This window comes from Podarcis filfolensis (genome assembly GCF_964270895.1).
Source record: "Podarcis filfolensis genome assembly, chromosome: 9".
Lineage (NCBI taxonomy): Eukaryota > Metazoa > Chordata > Lepidosauria > Squamata > Lacertidae > Podarcis > Podarcis filfolensis.
In genome coordinates, this window is record NC_139610.1 from 52,179,130 (window position 1) to 52,200,107 (window position 20,978).

The window sequence follows — 20,978 nt, forward strand, 5'->3', positions numbered from 1 at the left end:
TCATGCACTAACAACAACAAAAACAACAATTTATCTGTACCCCACCCATTTGACTGGGTTGCCCCAGCCACTCTGGGCAGCTTCTAACATATATAAAACATAATTTAAAAAATCAACATTAAAAAGCTTCCCTACATAGGGCTGCCTTCAGATGTCTTCTAAAGGTTATATGGTTACTCATCTCCTTGACATCTGATAACAGGGCATTCCACAGGGCGGGTGCCATTACCAAGAAGGCCCTCTTTCTGTTTACTAAGTAAACACCCTCATAATCTGCACCCCTGACAGCGTACATTTAAACAAAAAGCCACACCTCTATACCTTCAGAGGCAAATGCCAAGTGGGAGGTTGCCCTAAAATATATGAGTGGTTCTGAGTTGCGAAGAATATAACCTCAATGCAGGTCTCCACAATATCCAACAATACCACTATTGTTGTTATAGTCTCTTCCAATTTATAGAAAATCATTTTCCCTGACAAAATGAGCAATAAGCTTTGGGATGGGGAAGGTGTCACTAGCTTCCCAATCCTAAACACATCTCAGAAACAGTGGCAATATTACAAATACTTCAGAGAAGAATGACTGGAGAATGGTTGTCAGTATTGAAAAGCAGAGAAGCAGACAACCTAAGTTAATTAAAAACACACACAAAGCTTCTGCAGCGTACAGGATAAATCACATAACAATGCTGTAAAATGAACAGAGTGAAATGCCCATTAATAGAGGTGCAAAGGATCCACACTTGATGCCTACAGTAAGCAACAGAACAGATTATTCAGTTTACAGCATTTGGATTTCATGTAAAACTGCATGCTAATGACCTGGCAGCAAAAAAAAAAAATGGAAACAGAGGGAAAGGGGGAAAATGTCTCAGACCTCAAAACCTATCTTGATTAAGCGCAGCACAAAATTGCAGTATTCCCTGCCAGTAAACAGTTTCAAAACAGCTGGAGGCATAAAACACCTGGCTCCTGGGTGATCAAAACAGAGCCTAGGAGCTTTGAAGATGAAAGAAGAAAAGCAAAAGAAGTGCCATTGGCCATCTTCATATGCTTGCACCCATGTGGCTAGGAATTATTTTATTTGCTCTCACTGCAGTAAGCAAAACATTTATGGCAGGGTAGGGGATGCAAAATTTTGGAGTGGAAAGGGAGACATTGCTGCATATCTTGCAGGGGACACCTGTGTACGTGTCCTATATATATGGGGGGTGAGTGATGGTGGGGTATGTTTGCTCATACCTTGCGCTTCCGATTTTCCCTAGAGATTTTCCTTTGCCTTTTTCTCTCCTTCTCTTTCTCCTTCTCCCTTTCATCGTTTTCAGCCTCCCGAACTTTTTTAATAGAAGCAGCGGCGTGAGCCATTTTGCGGAGAGGAGCACCTGCTCAGAGCAGTCGATTCCCACCACACTGAGATCCAGGCGATTTGTTTATCTCGCAAGGGCACAGAAGAGGTGATGCTGGAAGGCAGAAATCCACAGGGCAATCCTCTTCTCCCGCTCTTCCTCTTTCCCCCTCCTCCTCAGGCACCCTCTGATAGGTCACAGCTGTGATCCAGCCTCTGCAGCATCCATAATTCAGCACAAGATAGGCATATCCTGATTTTTAAGTCTCCCCCTTGCTCCCCCCTGCACACATGTAGGAAGGAACATGCACACAGCAGCACAGAGAGCTATGGAGGAGAAGCCTCACAGAAAAGCAGGAAGCACTTTAGATTTCCTGTGACGGCTGAAGAAAATTCATCCTATGCACAAATTTCACCAGCTGGGAAGGTCTCTTGGGATTCCTCCAGACCGGCTGCATATGCTGGATAGAGAGCCAGGATGGAGCCACCTCTGTAGAATCCTTAGAAGTGGGTGGGTAGGGGTGGACAGCTCCTTGCAGCTACCAGCATCACCTCGTTACAGGGTGGGAAGAAAATGGTGCAGTCTGGCTTAATGACTTGCCGCTGCAACTGCCTCTGCTAAAAAGCACATGATATGCTCTGTTCTCCTCACATCTCTCCATTCCAGTCTTCCCTTCTCTTGCTTATTAAATGCAGTTATTCTCTCTCTCTCCCCCACCCTGCCGCCTTTCTCCACCCAAAAACAAAGGAATTGGGAGGATAAGGAGGAAACGTTGCTATGCTCAGAACAGACCGGCTGCAGCCTGTTCAGTCTGCAGGTAGCGACTTCCTAGCTAAATACATGGCTGAGTGAGCTGAGAGAGGGAGAGAGAAGGGAAGAAGCTGGGAATAGTCAGGTCCTCATTGTGTCGTTTTTTTAGAGCCCACGTGAGGCTGCATTAGGAGAGCTGCATTAAGAGGCGATCCCAATGCTGCTCTGAGGGTGGACTTCAGCAAGGAAAACACGCAGCATAATCTGGGCTCAGCCTGTCCCAGCCAGCTAAATTCTGTGGGGGAAGGGTAATAAAATGTAGAATATCTTAGTCTGCAGTATACATTACTTAAAGGCTATCTGATTTGTGAAGTGCTTACATTAGGAATAAAAAATTAAACCAAAACAGGATGATTATTGGAGTATGAGAAATGAAAACAGAGAGTGCATCTTTTTAATTACAAAAGAGGGGGAGGGACTTATCCCCTCCCAGAACATTTGAGATGAGCTTTTATTATCTTTTATATTAGGTGCAGATGGGGTGGGGTCTATCATCTCCTGACTGCATATCCCGCAGATTGCATATCCCAACAGCCTATCCTTGCAAAACACCAGCCCCACCTACCTAGGAAGTATTTGCTCCTGCAAATGCATTCATTATAACAATGATTTCTTGAAATCGGCACAGCTACCCCTTTTGAGACACACGTAAAACAATGAGCCTGAAAAGCCACAGCAAAAACGGAAGTCTCTCTCAGCCCATAATTGAGTAAGTAAGTAAGCAATGCACATAAATGGTCTTTTCCCTAATCCAAGTGAGGAATCATGCATTCCTCTATTTTTAGCACAATGTTGTCCAAAGCAGAAGGTAACGGGTATTTCCAAAAACTCTTCAATTAAATGGCCCTAATTTGGCTGTACTGCAAGGTCCTTTGGGCAGCACAATGGCTGAAGTGGTACAGAAGAGCTCTTCTCAGGCCCAGTATCTGCATTTCAGCATCAGCAAGGCACAAAAGACAGCCTATTACTAAAGAGATCCAAGCATCAGGAAAGTGTTCCAAGGGAAGTGAATGGAAGTTCCACTGGGTAACAAACAAACTCAGCAGCTTCCACTAGCGAGTGCATCACTTAACCTGTGTTAAGTAATGTAATAATATACAACAATAATAATTTATTATTTATACCCCACCCATCTGGCTGGATTTTCCCCAGCAACTCTGGGCGGATTCCAACAAAATACTAAAAATACATTAAAAACTCTATGTAAACAGAAGTTGGGGAGGGGGCACACCACATTCTAAATGTACCTGCAAACACTGGTCCCCACATGCTCCACCCCTGACTTATCTGCATTGAGTAGGTGCTTTGTAACATGCTCACCAAATGAGCTTAAGAGCCTCTATGTGATCCTGAATTATGAACACACTTAGAAGCCCCATACAGACCCTCCTATTCAATGTGGGAAAGTCACAAGTGTTGGGGACCAGCACGCACAGGGATGATGTATACACCCTGCACCCACTATTCATGTTTACATCGCACCTGAATAGGTGAAGGCAGCATCAAGGAGAAACCCTGACATTCTCAAGATTTGGGGAAAGGGAAGGGGATCTTCTTGGTGCCACAATAAGCCTTTGAGACATCTGGAAGACAGTGAGGCTTCTCACTGCTTTTCAAGTGTCTCTGAGACTCTGCAAAAGATGGATGAAGGCTCCCCCCCCCCACCGCCACCAATCTTCCCAGCTCATAACTGTGAAGGTAAGAGGTTTCTCACCTCAAGCCATCCTGAGTCTTGAGCACAGTATGACATTCCTGCCCCTCCCACTGCTAAGAGAGCAGGTAAGAACAAATTTTGGATGGCCACAAAGTAATGCAGAAGGCTAAATAAAAGCCTTCCACTGGAGTAAGTAAAGCAAGCAGAAGATGCTTGGTGGACTAGGGGAATGCTGTGGATGTAGTGCATCTTGATTTCAGCAAGGCTTATGACAAAGTCCCCCATGATACTCTTGCAGAGAGACTGGTAAAACATGAACTGGACGAGGTAACCATTAGGTGGATTTGTAGCTGATTGACTGACCAAACCCAAAGGTTGCTCACTAAATGTTCCTCTTCATCCTGTAAAAAAGTGGCAAGTGGGGTGCCACAGGATTCTGTCCTGTTGTTCAACACCTTTATAAATGACTTGGATGAAACTGAGGGAATGCTCATCAAATTTGCAGGTGACACCAAACTGGAAGGGGTAGCCAGTGCCACTGAAGACAGAATCAGGACTTAAGATGAGACCAGCAGACTGAAGAACTGATCCCAAATTAACAAAATGAATTTCAACAGGGACAAATGTGAGGTTCTACTCTTAGGCAGGAAGAACCAGCTGCACCAATATAAGATGCTGGACACCTGGTTTAACAGTAGTACATGTGCAAAGGATCTAGAGGTCTTAGCAGACAACAAGTTTAACTTGATTCAACAGTGTAATGCAGCACCAAAAAATGATAATGCTATTCTAGGCTGCATCAACAGAAATATAATGTCCCAGTCAAGGGAGGTCATAGTCCTGTTCTAGTATGCCTTGATCAGACGACACCTGGAGTACTGTGTCCAGTTCTGGGCACCACAATTTCAGAAGGATATTGACAAGTTGGAACATATGCAAAGGGGGACAACCAAGAATCAAGCATCTGGAAACAAAGCCTTATGAGGAACAGTTGGGGGAGTTTGATATGGTTAGCATGATAAAGAAGAAACTGAGAGGAAATATTATAACCATCTTCAAGTACCTCAGGGGCTGTCACATAAAAGATGGAGCAAGCTTGTGTTTTACTGCTCCAGAGTCTAGGACCCAAACCAAAGGATTCAAGTTGCAAGAAAGGAGATTCTGACTAAACATCTGGAAGGACTTTCTGACTGTGAGGGCTGTTCAACAGTGAAAAGGACTCCCTCAAAGGTGGCGGACTCTCCTTACTTGGAGGTTTTTAAGCAGAGACTGGATGGCCATCTGTCATGTATGACCTAGTTGAGATTCCTGCATTGCAGGGAGTTGTACTAGATGACTCTTAGGGTCCCTTCCAAGTCTACAATTATATGATTCTATGAGTAAAGGAACAAACAAGTCTCTGTAAGGTACAGCAATATCCTTGTGAAAGAGTATGTTATGCAAATCTGAGAGGAATACATTTTTATTTCTCCTAGTCTGGAAATATTTTATTGCCATCCCAGGGGCAGTATTTGAAAGCCACTCTTTTGTTTATCACCAATTACTGCTAGTGTGAATGGCCACCATATTTATTTTGCACACATTTAAAATTTAATTGAATTGTCAGGTGGAAATTTTGGCATTTCCTTGTTATTTGACCATCCTTTTTTTCTCTGCACACTGTGTGTATGTGTGTGTACATACATATACACACACACAATCTGTCATGTAAAGTGGACTACAGTCTACAGATGCTTATGACATAAAAAGAATTCTTAGTCTTTAAGGTCCCATAAGACTCTTTGTTGATTTCACATGAGATTATGGGACATCCAAATGCTCATTTAGTACATCATTACATCATTACACAACAAATCAGCGATTAGGCAACAGAGGGTTTCCTCTCCTCATTAGAAAATGCCATCCCCCATATTCTTCCTTTCTTTCCTTGCTATACAAATCCCCCTTTTCGAACCTCTCCAATCCTTCATAAAAAATATTAATCTCTGCATTATCTTTTGCTTTATGCAGCAACTACAGCTGTTACATCTCAGAAAATTCACTCTGCAGACTACTGAAATCTCTGCAGGATGCCAATGTTAAGATAATCCGGTAGTTTGAGACTGCTTGAACTGGAAATCTTCCAGTCCTAGCTTGAGTGGTAAATTAAGAAAACTTCAGACTTCACAACAATTTGCTGTTTTTTGTAGAATTGTACAGATGATCTCTGTGCCTGGAAAATAATATGTATGGGAGCCATGAGGAGAAAAAGAAACACATACTTTGAGGACGTCCTCTAGTGAATGATGCTGATCTCTAATTGAACCATTGTATCAGCTGTAATATTTGGAGAGCTGCTCCTTCGTTATAAATAGGAGGTTTTTGTTCCTTTCTTCTTTCTCCATACTAAACTCTCTTAACTACATAGATTGATAGCACTTTAGAGTTGGAAAGGACCACGGGGCTCATCTATTCCAAACCCATGCAATGCAGGAATCTTTTTGCCCAAAATGGAGCACCTATCCAAATATTACAGCTGGTAGGTAAAGGTAAAGGTAAAGGTACCCCTGACCGTTAGGTCCAGTCGCGGACAACTCTGGGGTTGTGGTGCTCATCTCGCTTTCCTGGCCGAGGGAGCTGGTGTTTGTCCGCAGACAGCTTCTGGGTCATGTGGCCAGCATGACTAAGCCGCTTCTGGCGAACCAGAGTAGCGCACAAAAACCCCGTTTACCTTCCCACCGGAGTGGTACCTATTTATCTACTTGCACTTTGATGTGCTTTCGAACTGCTAGGTGGGCAGGAGCTGGGACCGAGCAACGGGAGCTTACCCTGTCGCTGGGATTCGAACCGCTGACCTTCCGATCGGCAAGCCCTAGGCTCTGTGGTTTAGACCACAGTGCCACAATGGAGATCAACACCAGAGCACTTCCTCAATATAAGTATTTCATTTTTTCATGACTTCCATACATTTTATTTTCCAGCACAGAGGTCAGCGAAAGCATTTCAAATATAATATTTGTTGTAATTTACTGTTTTGTTCAAACCCATGCAGCAAATCTCACATTGTCATTAGCTTTGCAACCCATTGGGGGTATTTCATACTCACTTCACTCACTGCTTATGTTCTACATGGTTACTCTTTTTTAATGTGGAAGGTAACTGTATGATTATTCCCAATATACCACCAGATGCAAAAGATATATTATATACTGATTATTCTCTTCCTAATCACATTAATGGGTGCATCAGCACCTACCCAGTCAATACTAGAATAGTTTATTACAAGCTTCCCTGTCCTAATCTTTCTTTCCCAAATAAGTCATGTAACTAAACTGGAGGTTTCTGAACCGAAGGCCACATTCACTCTTTTCTCATTCCTCCCCCTGTTGATCAAAGGGAGGGAGTAATTCTGTGGGCTGTTCGTCTGCAAGAATGCCAAGCAGAAGACGGGACTGGTGCAAGCACTGAAAAGCTCCTACACAGGGAGGCAAATCCTTTCTAGTGCAGGCAGGAAGGAGAGTTGGCACAGTGTGCTACTACCTTCTCCTGAAAGACACAACCAGCAATCAGGGTAGGTCTTGAGAGGTTTCACAAGGCTTTACTTCCCAGTGCCTGCCTCTCTTCATGTCTTATGCCCCACCACATGAATAATACTTTATCTGTCGCAAATCTGATTGGTTTGCCCTAGCTACTCTGTGCAGCTTCCAGCAGATTATAAAACCATAGCAAAATGCCACACATTGAAGCTTTCCTCATACAGGGCTGCCTTCAGATGTATTCTGAGAACCAGATACAGTGGTACCTCGGGTTAAGTACTTAATTTGTTCCAGAGGTCCGTACTTAACCTGAAATTGTTCTTAACCTGAAGCACCACTTTAGCCAATGGGGCCTCCTGCTGCTGCCATGCAGCCAGAACCCGATTTCTGTTCTCATCCTGAAGCAAAGTTCTTAACCTGAGGTAATATTTCTGGGTTAGCGGAGTCTGTAACCTGAAGCATATGTAACCTGAGGTACCACTGTAGTTGTTTATTTCCTTTACATTTGACAGGAAGGTGTTACACGGGGCGGGCACCACTACCAAGAAGGCCCTCCCTGGTTCACAATGAGGGAACCACTAGAAGGCCCTTGGAGCTGGATCTCAGTATCCGGACAATGTGGGCGGAGGCGCTCCTTCTGGTATACATGAGCTGCAAATCCAAGAGCAAAATGTGGATACAGCTTGTGGTTTGTCTAGAGCAAGACAATCCATGATCCCAGGTCTGAACACGAAGTCAAACCACAGCTTAGCTTACAAGAGTGCAGCAGCACCAAAGAAGAAGCAGAGCAGCTGCAATCTTGCCTCCAAGAGCTTACATATTCACACAGTCATAGTTTGGCTTAGCATTACAGGTAAACCAGCTCTACTTAAGACAGATAAGTAGTTCACACCCACAACTGAAACCAAAGAACAGGGAGAGGGAGCTGGCAATGTGTTTGCAGCTCTTACTGCCACTCTTGCACACATGTCTTCTACCTACTCTCAGCATTACATATGGCCATCACTAAATCCATGATGAAACTGAGGCTCAAAAAATCTACTTTCCATTTTAAAGAGTATTCTCAGTGTGAGTTTAGGGCAGGTGCAATTGCACTTCCTGCTCCAGGTCTTAAAATCGTGGTCTAAGATTCAGCCTGAAATGAGAAAGAGTGTTAGCCCTGATGCAGATCTGATCGTGCAAGGCAATTCTTATGTTCTTAGCTTTGCTCATTGGTCCCAGATATCAGGAAAATAATTAAATCAATGGGTGCCACTGTCTATAACAGGTGAACACAGTGCAAGACATCTTGCAACGTGAACTTCCTTTTGGAAGGCTGTGCCAGTTTGGCATTTCAGCAATTCTTGTTTTATTACTAACCTAGTACTATGTAAACACTCCTTTTTGCTCAGCAGTGTGTGAGTTATGCATACATACCATATATATATATATTGTACCCCCTAATTATGAGTGCAGCAGGATTTATTTATTTTTAATGAGCTATACCTAAACAGCACAAGTCAAGCAGGTGAAAGCAAGAGTCATCAACAAAGGGCAAGCCCTTCATGATATCGATCTTAAAGTGGTCTAGAGCAAATAAATATTATGGTAAATAATAGGATGGTTGATCTAAGTATAGCTTGAAGTGGTCAATCACTGCCCAACATATGCAGCATTTTATTGATCCTAAGGAGATGAAGTCCTTCTGCAGTCATCAGTCAAAAGGTTGGATGTTCAACATCCCGTTAAATAAAAACCAAGTTAGCCCTATGTAGCAGGGTACCCCACCCCCTTCTGGCTATTTTTTCCACTGGAGTGTGTGTACTGTGGAGCTGTAGCTCTGCTACAAATGGTATGTAGGAGTTGAGTGGGAGGAGAAGCAGATGAACAACGAGCCTGAAAGAACAGAACACAGGAAAAAAATTATGTCGCTTCTGATACAAGTTTGATGCAACTGACTGTGGAATCAGAAAATGAAATACAACAGGATTCCTCCGGGGATGCTCTCTGGTTCTAGGTTCACATTGTATAGCATCCTCTGTTTACACAGCTGACACGTCCTTTCTGCTTCTAAGGCAAGCAGCTACAGAATGGGGGGAGGAGAGAATATGGGAGAGGTGAATAAAACGGACTTCACCCACTGGGCCCATAGTAAAGAGCTTTTAGCTACAGAGTGCTAGGTACAAAGGAGAAATGGCATAGCAATAAGAACACAAAGAGAGGATGGCTGGATCAGGCCAAGGCTTATCTTGCACAGAATTCTGTTCTAACAGTGGCCAACCAGGTGTCTATTTGAAGCCCGTGAGTGAGACAAGAGTGCAAATAGTACTTTCCTGCTCACAATTCCCAACAACTGATATTCAGTGGCATGCAATCATTGCAGCATGAAGTCAGCATCCCATAAAACAATAACAATTACTTAATATTTATATAGTACTTTGAAGCATTCAAAGTGTTTCATGTGCATTACCTAGTTGGAATCCATGCAGCAATGCTGTAAGGATTGCATACCACCCTGATCTATTTTTAATGAAGAGTGACTTATAAATGCTTTAAATAAACAAGGTAAATCAGCGCTATTAGCCCTCGTATTGAAGATGGGGGAAATTGAGGTAACAGAGTGCCTTGCCCAAGACTACTTATGTTTATGGAAAAGGCAATATATTAACCAAGGCCTTCCTGATTCACAGCTCAGTCTCTCAACCATTTTACCCTACACCAGCTCTCAAAGTCACTAGGTAATGAATCACTCCAGTCCTGCAATTGAATTTAGAAAGGGGTTGTGTAGAAGGTTGAGGGGTGGAGCAAAGAAAAAGCTAAGAAAAAGTTCTACTTTAGAACAACATCTGTTAACAAGAATGTCTACCAAGATGCACTGCTCTCTGAATCAATTTATCCAATGATACCTCTCAATATTGTTCAACGCTACCATACTAAAATGTAACAACAGCATTTCTATAAGACATTAGAATGTCCAAAGGGTTTACATTACTTCACTGATCCTTACAAGAATAATGCTAAAGTGTTTTAAACACTATTAAGTGCCATATGAATGGCATGCCACTATTCTCCATTTCTTCCACACTTCCAATGGGAGAGACTGAGGCTTGGTTGGGGTTATCTGGGAAATTCATGGTACAGGCAGATCTGAACCAAAGATTTTCTGATTCACAGCTCAGTCTCTTAGACAAATATAAGATAAAGACTTACAAATCCATATATGTATCTGTTTGTTCTGAAGGAGTGGACAGGAAGTAACGGCAGAATCAGACTCCCTCCTCAGCAAGGCAAGATCTAGCCAGATTGGTAACTGGAAGTTTACCTATTCAATACTAATGAACCTTATAATTGCATATACCCATATACGGGTGTGGTTGGGTAGGTGTCCACTAATTGTTTAGACTTTACAAACTATTTTAGCCAAATTAGATACCCAACTAGCACACCCATTCAACCGGATAGTCTGCTATATAATGATATTGATGTTGGCACCTGTCTATCTCAGGAGACAGTGGAAGAGAGCACCTTCGAGGGTAAAGTCAAGCAGTTGGGGAATTACAGCAACTGTAATTACTGAATTTGTGGGGAAAGTCACAACCCTGACCGCTTCATTCAGATCATTGGCATGACTCTAGAGTGACTTTCCATGCAAGGCACATCACATGCTTTCCAGTGTTTTGTTATCACAGTGAAGAAGACGAAAAACTGAAAACCCATGAATTTAACTAGCATCAAACCCACCCTAATAATCAGGTGCAACCGCTTGTCAGACCAGTGAAACTGGTTATATTTCAAATCTCACTGGTTAGAAAAGGCCTGAAGAAGTCCAATTACAATTAACAAATCAATCAGTATTTGGTCTTGGCACTGTTTCTTATGCCTCTGAACAGATCACTAATCTTCAGTGATAAGAGAATTTGCTTTCTTCTTCTTCTTCCTCCACAAAAGCAGGTGGCCTGCACTATAGTTCAGTTTCTTGACTGGGGATGCTAAGATGTAATTTAAGTCTTCTGCCTGCCAGATTCTGGGCAGGGGTCAATTAGTTTCAAATATTCCCTTAATTATTACATCTTCATCCAACTGTTAGCATCTACCCTTGTTTAAAACGAAACACTGAATTGTGATTCCAGCTATGTAACAACTCTTTATGTATCCCTCTCTCACCCCACCCCCAAATTCGAAATGCACACGTTCCTGATTGCCATTTGTAGCATTCACACCTACTGTAGTGAAATTGTTCACTCTCTTTCCCAAACGCTTTGAAGAAGCCAGCACCAAGGACAGCGCTGACATGGGAATCTGGCAGGCTCTAGTCTAGTGAGTGGAAATTTCGAAGTGTTATCTGTGCCCTTCAGTATAACCGAAGGGCAGCAACAGACCACATAATTGGCAAAAGAAAGATACACATGGCTGCTTTCTGGAAGGGGGGGAGGGGGAACCTACCACAGGCCTGTCTCATAAAGCATCATCCCAAACACTGTGAGACAAAAATTGGAGGAGGAAATTATTCTGGCTCCTTTTTTAAATGAAAGGCAAACACAAAGATAAATCACTCATCTTAAAATATTATCTGTATGTAACTACATCTCTTTAATTCTTTATATTGAATATGTTTGTGCGTGGCTCTGTTATTGTTAGTACGGTGGGGTGTTACGTTTGCAAATATCGTAGAATTATAGGGTTAGAAGGGAACCTGTGGATTATGTAGTCCAAGTCCCTGAAATGCAGAAATTTGCAGCTTGTCCCATACAGAGATTGCACCTGCAACCTTGGAGTTATCAACACATGCTCTAACCAACCTAGTTACCCAGGCATCATGTTTATGATTTGTTGTTGTTGTTAAAATGATTTATCTGATCACCAAACACAGGAGTTTGGGACCCCAGAATCCAAACACTAAGTACTTCTAAGCCATCTCTGTCTGAAAGTTTGCTTCAGATAAAAGAATCGAATTTGTGTGTCTGTCCGAGATAATGGCTGGTGATTGGTAGCCCCCTGCTGGGGAACTGCTGCTTAGCAAGTAATAAGAGTTTGCTTACAGCTAACTAGAGCAGAAATGTGTTTCTTCCCCCCACTTACTTCTGCTGAAAGAAAGGCTTGCTGTGTATGGATTACAGCAGCAGATTACGGTCATTGTGTTTTATCTTATATAACCCACCCCGGCACAACAGGGTGAAGGGCAGGTAAGAAGCACCATAATCAAATAAAAATAATAAAATTACAACAATCAGGATTATATCTGGGATTCCTAGTGCTAAACCGTCACTGCAGAACTTAAGATATTTGGTTTGGGATAATTCTGCTGGTACAAATGAGATCACTCGACAGTAAATTGTTTGAAGACTGCCAGTCAATTACTTCGGATTGCAGCCTGAGTTTCGAAGACACAACTATGTACTGAAATGTTTGCTAACATAAATAGCTCAGTTAAATCATTAGCAATAACTAAGAAATGTTAATTAGGGACAACACAATTTTAAATTATAATGTGAACAAAACAAATGCAAATATATTAGGCTGAAATGTACTGTACAGGCAAATTAGTCAGGACTACATGGTAAATTTAATTTTGACACTGTGTTTTCAGTAGGCATGCAATTAATTTTAAGGATTTTTTGTTTTTGTGCTGTTCCATCAACTCTAAGCATTGAGGTGAGTTACAAATCCAGGGACATGAGCCATCCTTTCTATGTTCAGGTGGCAAATCACAGATGTTTGGCTAGACATTAGCTTCATACACCACACAGTAACCTACAAACTGTTTAGCAAGGCAGTCCTATACATGTTTACCTAGAGGAAGTATGTCCAGAAACATATAGTGAAGTTTACTCCCAGGAAAGTGTGCATAGGGTTTCAACTTCTAAGTTAGGACTCTATTCTAAAGGTGACATGAGCCAGTCTTTCGTCTCATCCACACCTTTGCTTGACCCATTAGCAGACTACTGGCCACAGAAGAAGGGAAGCACAAACGCAACAGACTGGCTGCAGAGGCCTGGAGCAATCCACAACTCTACCACCACAAACCAGTTGCACTCCCGTGTTGGATGAGCAGGAAGGTGAAGTCCTTTCCTATCTATACTGTATAGAAGTCAAGTGGGCTGAAGAAACCGACAAGTATTATTACTACTATTTATCATCATCATCACCAGTGCTTCTAGAAGAAAATGTGATGGCACTGTGTACCCTTGAGTACCCCCAGAAAAAAGCCATTATTAATTATTATTATTATTGATATTATCTTTGGGGTGGCTCACTTATACACCCTTAGGCACCAGGTGAAAACATTCCTCTTCAACATGGCCTTTGGCTGATTAACATCTTATACCCCTTTGAAATGTGTTTGTGGGAGGGGGTTTGGAACAGGTGGGTTACTGGTTTGTTGGGTTTTTTTGTTCTTGCTTTTAATCAATCATGTATTTTGTGTGCTGCATTTTTCTGATGTGAACTGCTCTGACATCTGCAGATGAAGGGTGGTATACAGACATAATAATAATAATAATAATAATAATAATAATAATAATAATAATACATGTACACCCTGATTTGCTTTGGGCCCAGGAGCCTTCACACAACATGCCTCCTCAATCATCTCTATGGAGGAGAAGCACATTACAAGTACACCTTTGTGGTGCATCAGTGGGGGAAAGTACTTGCACAGATGCGTTAAAGCAAATTTGGAGTTCTGGATCAGGGAAGAACATAATCCCTGCAATTATCAATACTGCAGGTTTCCTTGGCACATAACACGAAACTATATAAATTAGCCCTGTAAAGACCCTTGTAAAGACCCTGTTATGGAAAGGCACTAATATATAGAAGGTTCCATTTACTGTGCATCTAAAGTTTGTCTTTGAAAATGCATCCAGTAAATTCCAGACCTAAGCAATTACTTCTAGAGGAACTGGGTTCCAAATCCCTATCAAGTTCCCGAATTCTTAAACAGAACTGCTGACAGGGAAATATGGAGGTAATGCAGGCTAATTGATGCAGTTCCAATATTTTGTCCATCTTCCAGTTTTAAAAATGGTATACCTATGTGAGTAACATCCTGATAAACAGAATTTTAATTTCTTTCAAAACTATTGACAGATAAAAGACACAACTGCTTTAAATATAGAACATTAAATTTAGCTGATTTTGAAGGACACTAGTCAGCAAAGAGCCTGGCTCCTTGTCAAAAGACTTTTTATTACTAATTTCACAGTAGCCCAACCCATGCCCAGCCGTGGTCCTAAACAAATTTCTTTCTTATATTGGCCAATCAAAGTGATTTAGAAACTGGCATCACTGATTTTGTGTGTTCTATTTATGGAAGCGTAGAATTCAGGTACACTTCTTGAGGCTACATAGGACAGCACCTGCACAGAAGGAAGACGAAGGACAAGGTTGTGTCCATACGACCACTGCAGTCTGAGGCAGTTACAGATTATAGGTCACCCATGCTGACCCCAGGAGTATCAGCTCACAGCAGTGGAGTGATGTACTTCCCAGCACAGCTTTTTGCAGGCCTCTTCTGCTACTCAAAAGGTAAGTGGCTCTGAACTCTGAGCATATCATCAGTATGAATTTATAGAAAAACAGCAGCTCACATGAGCTGGATTGGTCCATTGGGCAGGCTTCCTTGCAATATAAATGGAGACTGTACATTTGTTTTGCTTTTGTTTTGCAATACAGTTTTATGGGGGGGGGAGAAATACTGAAGAATTAAGAACTTAATTCGTTCTGGAGGTCCGTTCTTAACCTGAAACTGTTCTTAACCTGAGGTACCACTTTAGCTAATGGTGCCTCCCACTGCCGCTGCGCGATTTCTGTTCTCATCCTGAAGCAAAGTTCTTAACCCGAGGTACTATTTCTGGGTTAGCGGAGTTTGTAACCTGAAGCATCTGTAACCCAAGGTACCACTATATATATACTGGGCTGAGTGCCCCTTCGCCATTTTTGTTCTTCTTGTTCCTGGTGTTACAATAAATCCTTTTGAGCTGAAATCTGGTCTTTGGTCATGCCTGAACCCACCTACACTTCACCTCCTTTACGCCTCCATATTTTTGAATTTCTGTTTGTTTTGCAATGCAGTTTTATGGGGGGGGGGGCAGAAATATTGAAGAAAATTTAGAGAGAGTTGATTTGCTTTACAGTATAACTGTACCTAGGTCATACATGACTATATAATGAGCCATCATATAAAGATGTACAAACACAGCAAAATGTGTGATAACAAATAAATAACAACAACAATTTATTTCTGGTAGCCCACCCATCTGGTTGGGTTGCCCCAGCCACTCTGAGTGTCTTCCAAAAGAGCGTAAAAGAAAAACGGCACCCTTTAAATGCCCACAAAAATGCAGACTGTGGATCTAGTTTCCCTTTTCTCCAGGATTAGAAAGGACTGTAGCTTGGTAGGTAGAGTACCTGCTTTGCATGCCAGTCTGGCATCACCAGGCAGGACTGGGAATGCCCCCAGTATGAAACCCTGGAGAGCTGCTTCCATCGGTCCATGCAGGCAGCACTTAGCTACACAGACAGATTGTCTGACTCCGTAGAAAACAACTTGCTATGTTACTAAACCTCAGTCCTGCGGCCCTAACAGAATTAAGATTCCAGCATTTAGTAGCCACAGAGCCAATTGCAAATTATTTCTCCCCATGCTTCGAATTATAGAAACCCTGCCAAGTGCTTGTTGGAGGCAAATGAAGCATCAGCTAGAAATGCCTCACCATTCGTAATCCTGAAGCACGCTGTGCACCTATTCATTTCTGCTTACTTGGGTGAGAGTTGACAATGCCTGCTGCCTTCTAGCTGACCAAGGTTGCAGCATGATACAGGGAAAGGAGGGGTGATGGGAGTTTACCAAATCACTTCACCTGCCTGCTCATGGATCCATTACATTTGCTGCAGCTTATCCAGCTTGTGTTCAGGTCAGCCAGAGGAAGCACTAAAAGTGTTCCAGATGACCTATTTATAGAGCGTTCACCCTGATCTGCTTGCACAAAACTTAAGCAGAGGTTTGATTATATCCAGCCTTTATTGAGCATTCATTCTCATTTTTGCAACAAAGAGCATTCATCCTGATTTGCTTATGGAGCATTTTTACAACTCCATATTTCGGAAATAAACTTCCACATCACTTTTCTAACAGCAAAAAAACCTGTTCTGTTTTGAAAGTGCACTTCTTGCACACTTTAACCGCACAAACCTTTATTTCCCAGTTTGCACTTGAATTCCTTCCCCAAAATGCTAGCAGTCTCTCCCCCAGCCTCATCTGCATTGTGGAGGATTACATTTCTTCCTTCCTTTACAGGGTTGATGTTCAGGATTATGCTTAGATAATGCATGCGATTGATGCACTTTGAACACTTGCAAGTAGAACACACATGTTAGGTGTTGTTTCCCAACTTACTATCTTAAAATCAAAACAGAGTGAGATGAATAACATCACATGTAAAGCCACATAATAAAAACATTTGCGATTTAAGAAAGGTATATTTTCCAATAATGGTCCTAAACAACTTTTTTTTGTTGTTTAGAGATTACCAAAAAGAAATGTATCTTTCAGAGAGGATGTTGTGTGCAACACACTTAAAATAATTGGGAACACTAACGTGATCCAGCCAAGTGCACAAAGTGTTCCTTCTTGACTGTCACTTTATGTTCAGAGTTATCACAGCTTATCTGGTCATGAGAAAGAAGGCTGGAGGCAAGAACACAATTATACTAGTCAGGCTCTTGTTCTTCTCAATTGCAGGCTCAAGTCAGCTGTTCCAGTTTTGCATGTCTTTCTCACCGAACGCAAATTCCTTTAAATTGATGTTAGGTGGTTCTAGCCAATACAATAAATTCTTTCTAAAGACAAACAAGAATTCTCCTTAATTCCAATCAAAGAATAAATTATTATTATGGCTGACCCTTAAAAAACCAAAAGATATTTCACAACATAGGGATACTAGAAGCTCAGGTGCAACATACAGTGGTACCTTGGGTTACATACGCTTCAGGTTACAGACGCTTCAGGTTACAGATTCTGCTAACCCAGAAATAGTACCTCGGATTAAGAACTTTGCTTCAGGATGAGAACAGAAATCGTGCTCCGGCGGCGCAGCAGCAGCAGGAGGCCCTATTAGCTAAAGTGGTGCTTCAGGTTAAGAACAGTTTCAGGTTAAGAACGGACCTCTGGAACGAATTAAGTACTTAGCCTGAGGTACCACTGTATAATATGTAGTGGTGGTTAGGACCAGAGGCAAAGGTGGGAAGAACAATTCCTGTAACTTTTCTTTAATATAGTTTCTATGCACATTCACACAGACCTCTGTCTTCTAGCCAGACAAGCATTAGTCCAAAGACACATCGGAGTCAGGGGGGAACACTCATGGAATGAGAGAAGCAAGGTTGTTGAGGCTTGTGGCTGGGGAGCGGGTTTGCGCTGGGAGAATCAAAGGGCCAGATAAAGAGGCCCCTGTGAATAATGCTCTTTATTCTCGCTGTAATGGGACCCTTTCCCAGACCTATAGTCCTAGTGTAAGAAAAAAATCTTAGGATAAATAAGACAGGCTAGCAAGAATGTGGCCAAAGCATCTTTGTGAGTTTGCTATCAAGTGTTCATTTCAGAGTCACCATTTTACCTGTAGGTACAAAAAGAGTCTTGAGAGATATACAGATCCAAGGCAGATGCTTGGTGAAGCTTATTTCTGAGTAGACATGCATAGGTTATGTGCTGTTAGTTCAGTAGTTATAACACATAAAAGGTAGCTTAATTAGTAAGAATGAGACTGAAATCCTATACATACTTGCTCCAGAATAAGTTAAACTCAATGAGTTACTTCTAAGCAGTCATGCATAGGGATCGAATCTATTCTCCAGCATAGCTCAACATCAGAAATAGCACGCACAAACTGCTTTGCACATACCTACAATAGAGAAACACAGCCACTCAAATGCATTTTTAAGATAATTTACAAACCAATGCATATTAATTCAAGAGATCATGCAGCTTGTTCTCAAATAAATGTGCTTAGGACTATAGGCTTAAGCCAAAATTCTACGCATACAAATAATTTCTAACTCAGATTTTGCCTATTTTCTATTGACATAACACACTGCTTTCAGTGAGATGGGACTTCTTTCTGGGTAGTCACAACTATTTTAGACTCCTATCAATGTAGATGTGCAGTTAGGATTTTGTTTTGTTCCAATGTGCATCACTTGGTGCTGAATCTAATTTGCCATTCTGTTGCCCAGTCATGAATACAGTGAAACTGCTAATTTTAATGAACGGTTGAGAAATGTTACATTTGAGTTTGATGGCCTATTGATTAAATACCATCTGTGGCTTGCTGCTTTTTTTATACACCTGCCAGTGGTAAAGCTTTTTCTTTGTCACTTGTATTTGACATAGTTCTTCAAATATATTATGGAGCTATATTAAACTAGTGCATAGTTGGTGTCTTCTTTTGACTCCCTGCCACCCCGAGTTTTGGGTGATTGAAACGCCCTGCAGAGCCGGAGACGGAGGGCTCACAGGAGTTTGGAAACACGAGAATTCCAAAGAAAGATGTGCAAACCACTGGGGATGATCAGGTCTAACGATTTATTAAAGAAGGGAACAAACTTACAGCAAAGGTCCAATGGCTCCTTCCTCACATAATTCTGTGGGACTATGGCTTTTCTGCACCCAAGTTAATATAACCCAATCTTTATAGGCCCAGGCATGTCACACGGGAACATAGGTGGCTGGTGTTAACCATTACCTCCCCCTCTAGCTATGCCTGGGACCTGTGGATGCATCAAAGCGTGTGAAACATGTATGAGCTCATTGCTACAGCTGATACCAGTTAGGTCAGCTTGACCATCAATATGCTGCAAGCAGGGCTTCCAGACTAGCTCACTTTTCCCAGTGAACACAGTGATGTATTTCGTCGTTATTGGTGGTGGCTAAGTGGAGCCCCCAATCATGCATGCACAATGGCAGAAAGATAAGTGCAGGACTTGGCCCATAGAACCCTATGAGGATGGGAATGAATTTTTAAGAGGCACAGGAGCCTATTTTCTGCACGGTGCACAACAGGAAAAGGTGTGTGTGGCATGAGAAAGAGAGAAATGTGGTGATCCTTCCCCATATCCAGGATTAATGCAGCACTGTAATTAAGGTCCTTCCCTTTTCCAGGATATCTGTGTATTGAGCTTCACATTTTTTCAGGCTGTCTTCTACAAGCTTCAATGACTGATGTCATTATATGAATGATTTCTGAATGAACCTCAGATTTTCATTATTCTGTTAACTTCATTGTTATTCCTTTGGTAGATCTTGTTTGGTTCACAGTTAGAAACTATATTGCTGTAACTTTTGCTTCGATTGTAATAATTCAGTAGAGACACATCAGTAACGCTTGTTGCAAGTGAATAGGCTGTACTGTATTATATTGGACAAGCAGGCAGCAATCTAAACAAACATCAAAACCTCTTCCGTTTAAGAGCTATTTCCTCAAGCTACCACCAGAGGGCACCCTTACTTCAAAACAATGGAAACTAGGATGGGCTACAGAAAATAAACAGCTACAAACTGTTTGAAAATTCAGTCAGTCTACCTAAAGATTTTTATCACAGTTAGACCATCTTTTAAAATGTACATTTATGTTTTAAAAATGCACATCTCATATACAAATCTTCATATACATACAAAAGACCCTTTGACATTGCCTTTATACTGGATTTAATGAAGGCTTCAAATAGAACTACAGTGGTACCTCGGGTTAAGTACTTAATTCGTTCCGGAGGTCTGTTCTTAACCTGAAACTGTTCTTAACCTGAAGCACCACTTTAGCTAATGGGGCCTCCTGCTGCCGCCGCGCCGCTGGAGCCCGATTTCTGTTTTATCCTGAAGCAAAGTTCTTAACCTGAAGCACTATTTCTGGGTTAGTGGAGTCTGTAACCTGAAGCGTATGTAACCTGAAGCCTATGTAACCCGAGGTACAACTGTATACGCAGTTGACAGTTTGCATCCCAGGCAGGCTGGGGTTAAGAACAAATCTGTGACTTGCAAAATCTTGTATTTTTACACTCCTTAAACCAGTTCAATCCCTGATGCTTTACTCAAGGGACTTGGCATTCAGCATACATGATCCAGAAGTGTTGAAATCACTAAGGAATTGCTTACTTTACTTTTTACTTACACACACCAACACACACACCCCTGCTTAGTTTCCACCACCACAGAGATGTCTGGTGTACCCTAACCTACAACACTCAATGAAAATCTTCCAGGGCAACCTCAGTTTTAAAGTTTTCAATTAGCATCTTCATTTCTAGTTATTCTACTTTTGAAATAGCACCTTCTTTGAGATTCCTAGTAGCCAAAGCAAAACTGGCACATTTTTATACACTCAGATAACCATTTTAAATAAAATGTCAGTGCTTTCTTACTCTGGTAGTTGCAAACCCCCCCCCCCCCAAAAAAAAACACTTAGCAGCTCCTCACTTCTTTCAGTTTTATCAGTATTTCATTCTCATGCTATCACCTGCAGTGTAGAAAGAAGAAATTTGAAATACCAGACATCTCATCGCAAATCATGATTGTTGCCTTCTTTGGTAGTGCTGATACCTCAATATGTAAACATTTTTATTTATAGTCAAACATGACTATGAGTTACCATAAATACCATTGGAAAAGCAGGTGATATAACA

At 41.7% G+C, this 20,978-nt stretch overlaps 1 protein-coding gene across 23 annotated transcripts in view; it reads right to left on the minus strand.

Moving 5' to 3' along the window:
* ANK2 (ankyrin 2) overlaps positions 1–20,978 on the minus strand; it is a gene marked incomplete at its 3' end in the record, with an annotated part of 315,375 nt that overhangs the window by 155,884 nt on the left and 138,513 nt on the right. For 3 of the 23 annotated variants that reach the window (XM_083631500.1, XM_083631502.1, XM_083631495.1), the window contains exon 1: positions 1,243–2,174. The exons of 16 other annotated variants lie outside the window; for them this stretch is intronic. In XM_083631500.1, the coding sequence (XP_083487626.1) occupies positions 1,243–1,365 (123 nt within the window). In that variant the 5' untranslated portion in view covers positions 1,366–2,174. Of the gene's footprint in view, positions 1–1,242; positions 2,176–20,978 lie in introns of those variants that run through there. 4 more of the 23 variants (XM_083631486.1, XM_083631485.1, XM_083631484.1 and 1 more) reach the window with 3 other exon arrangements.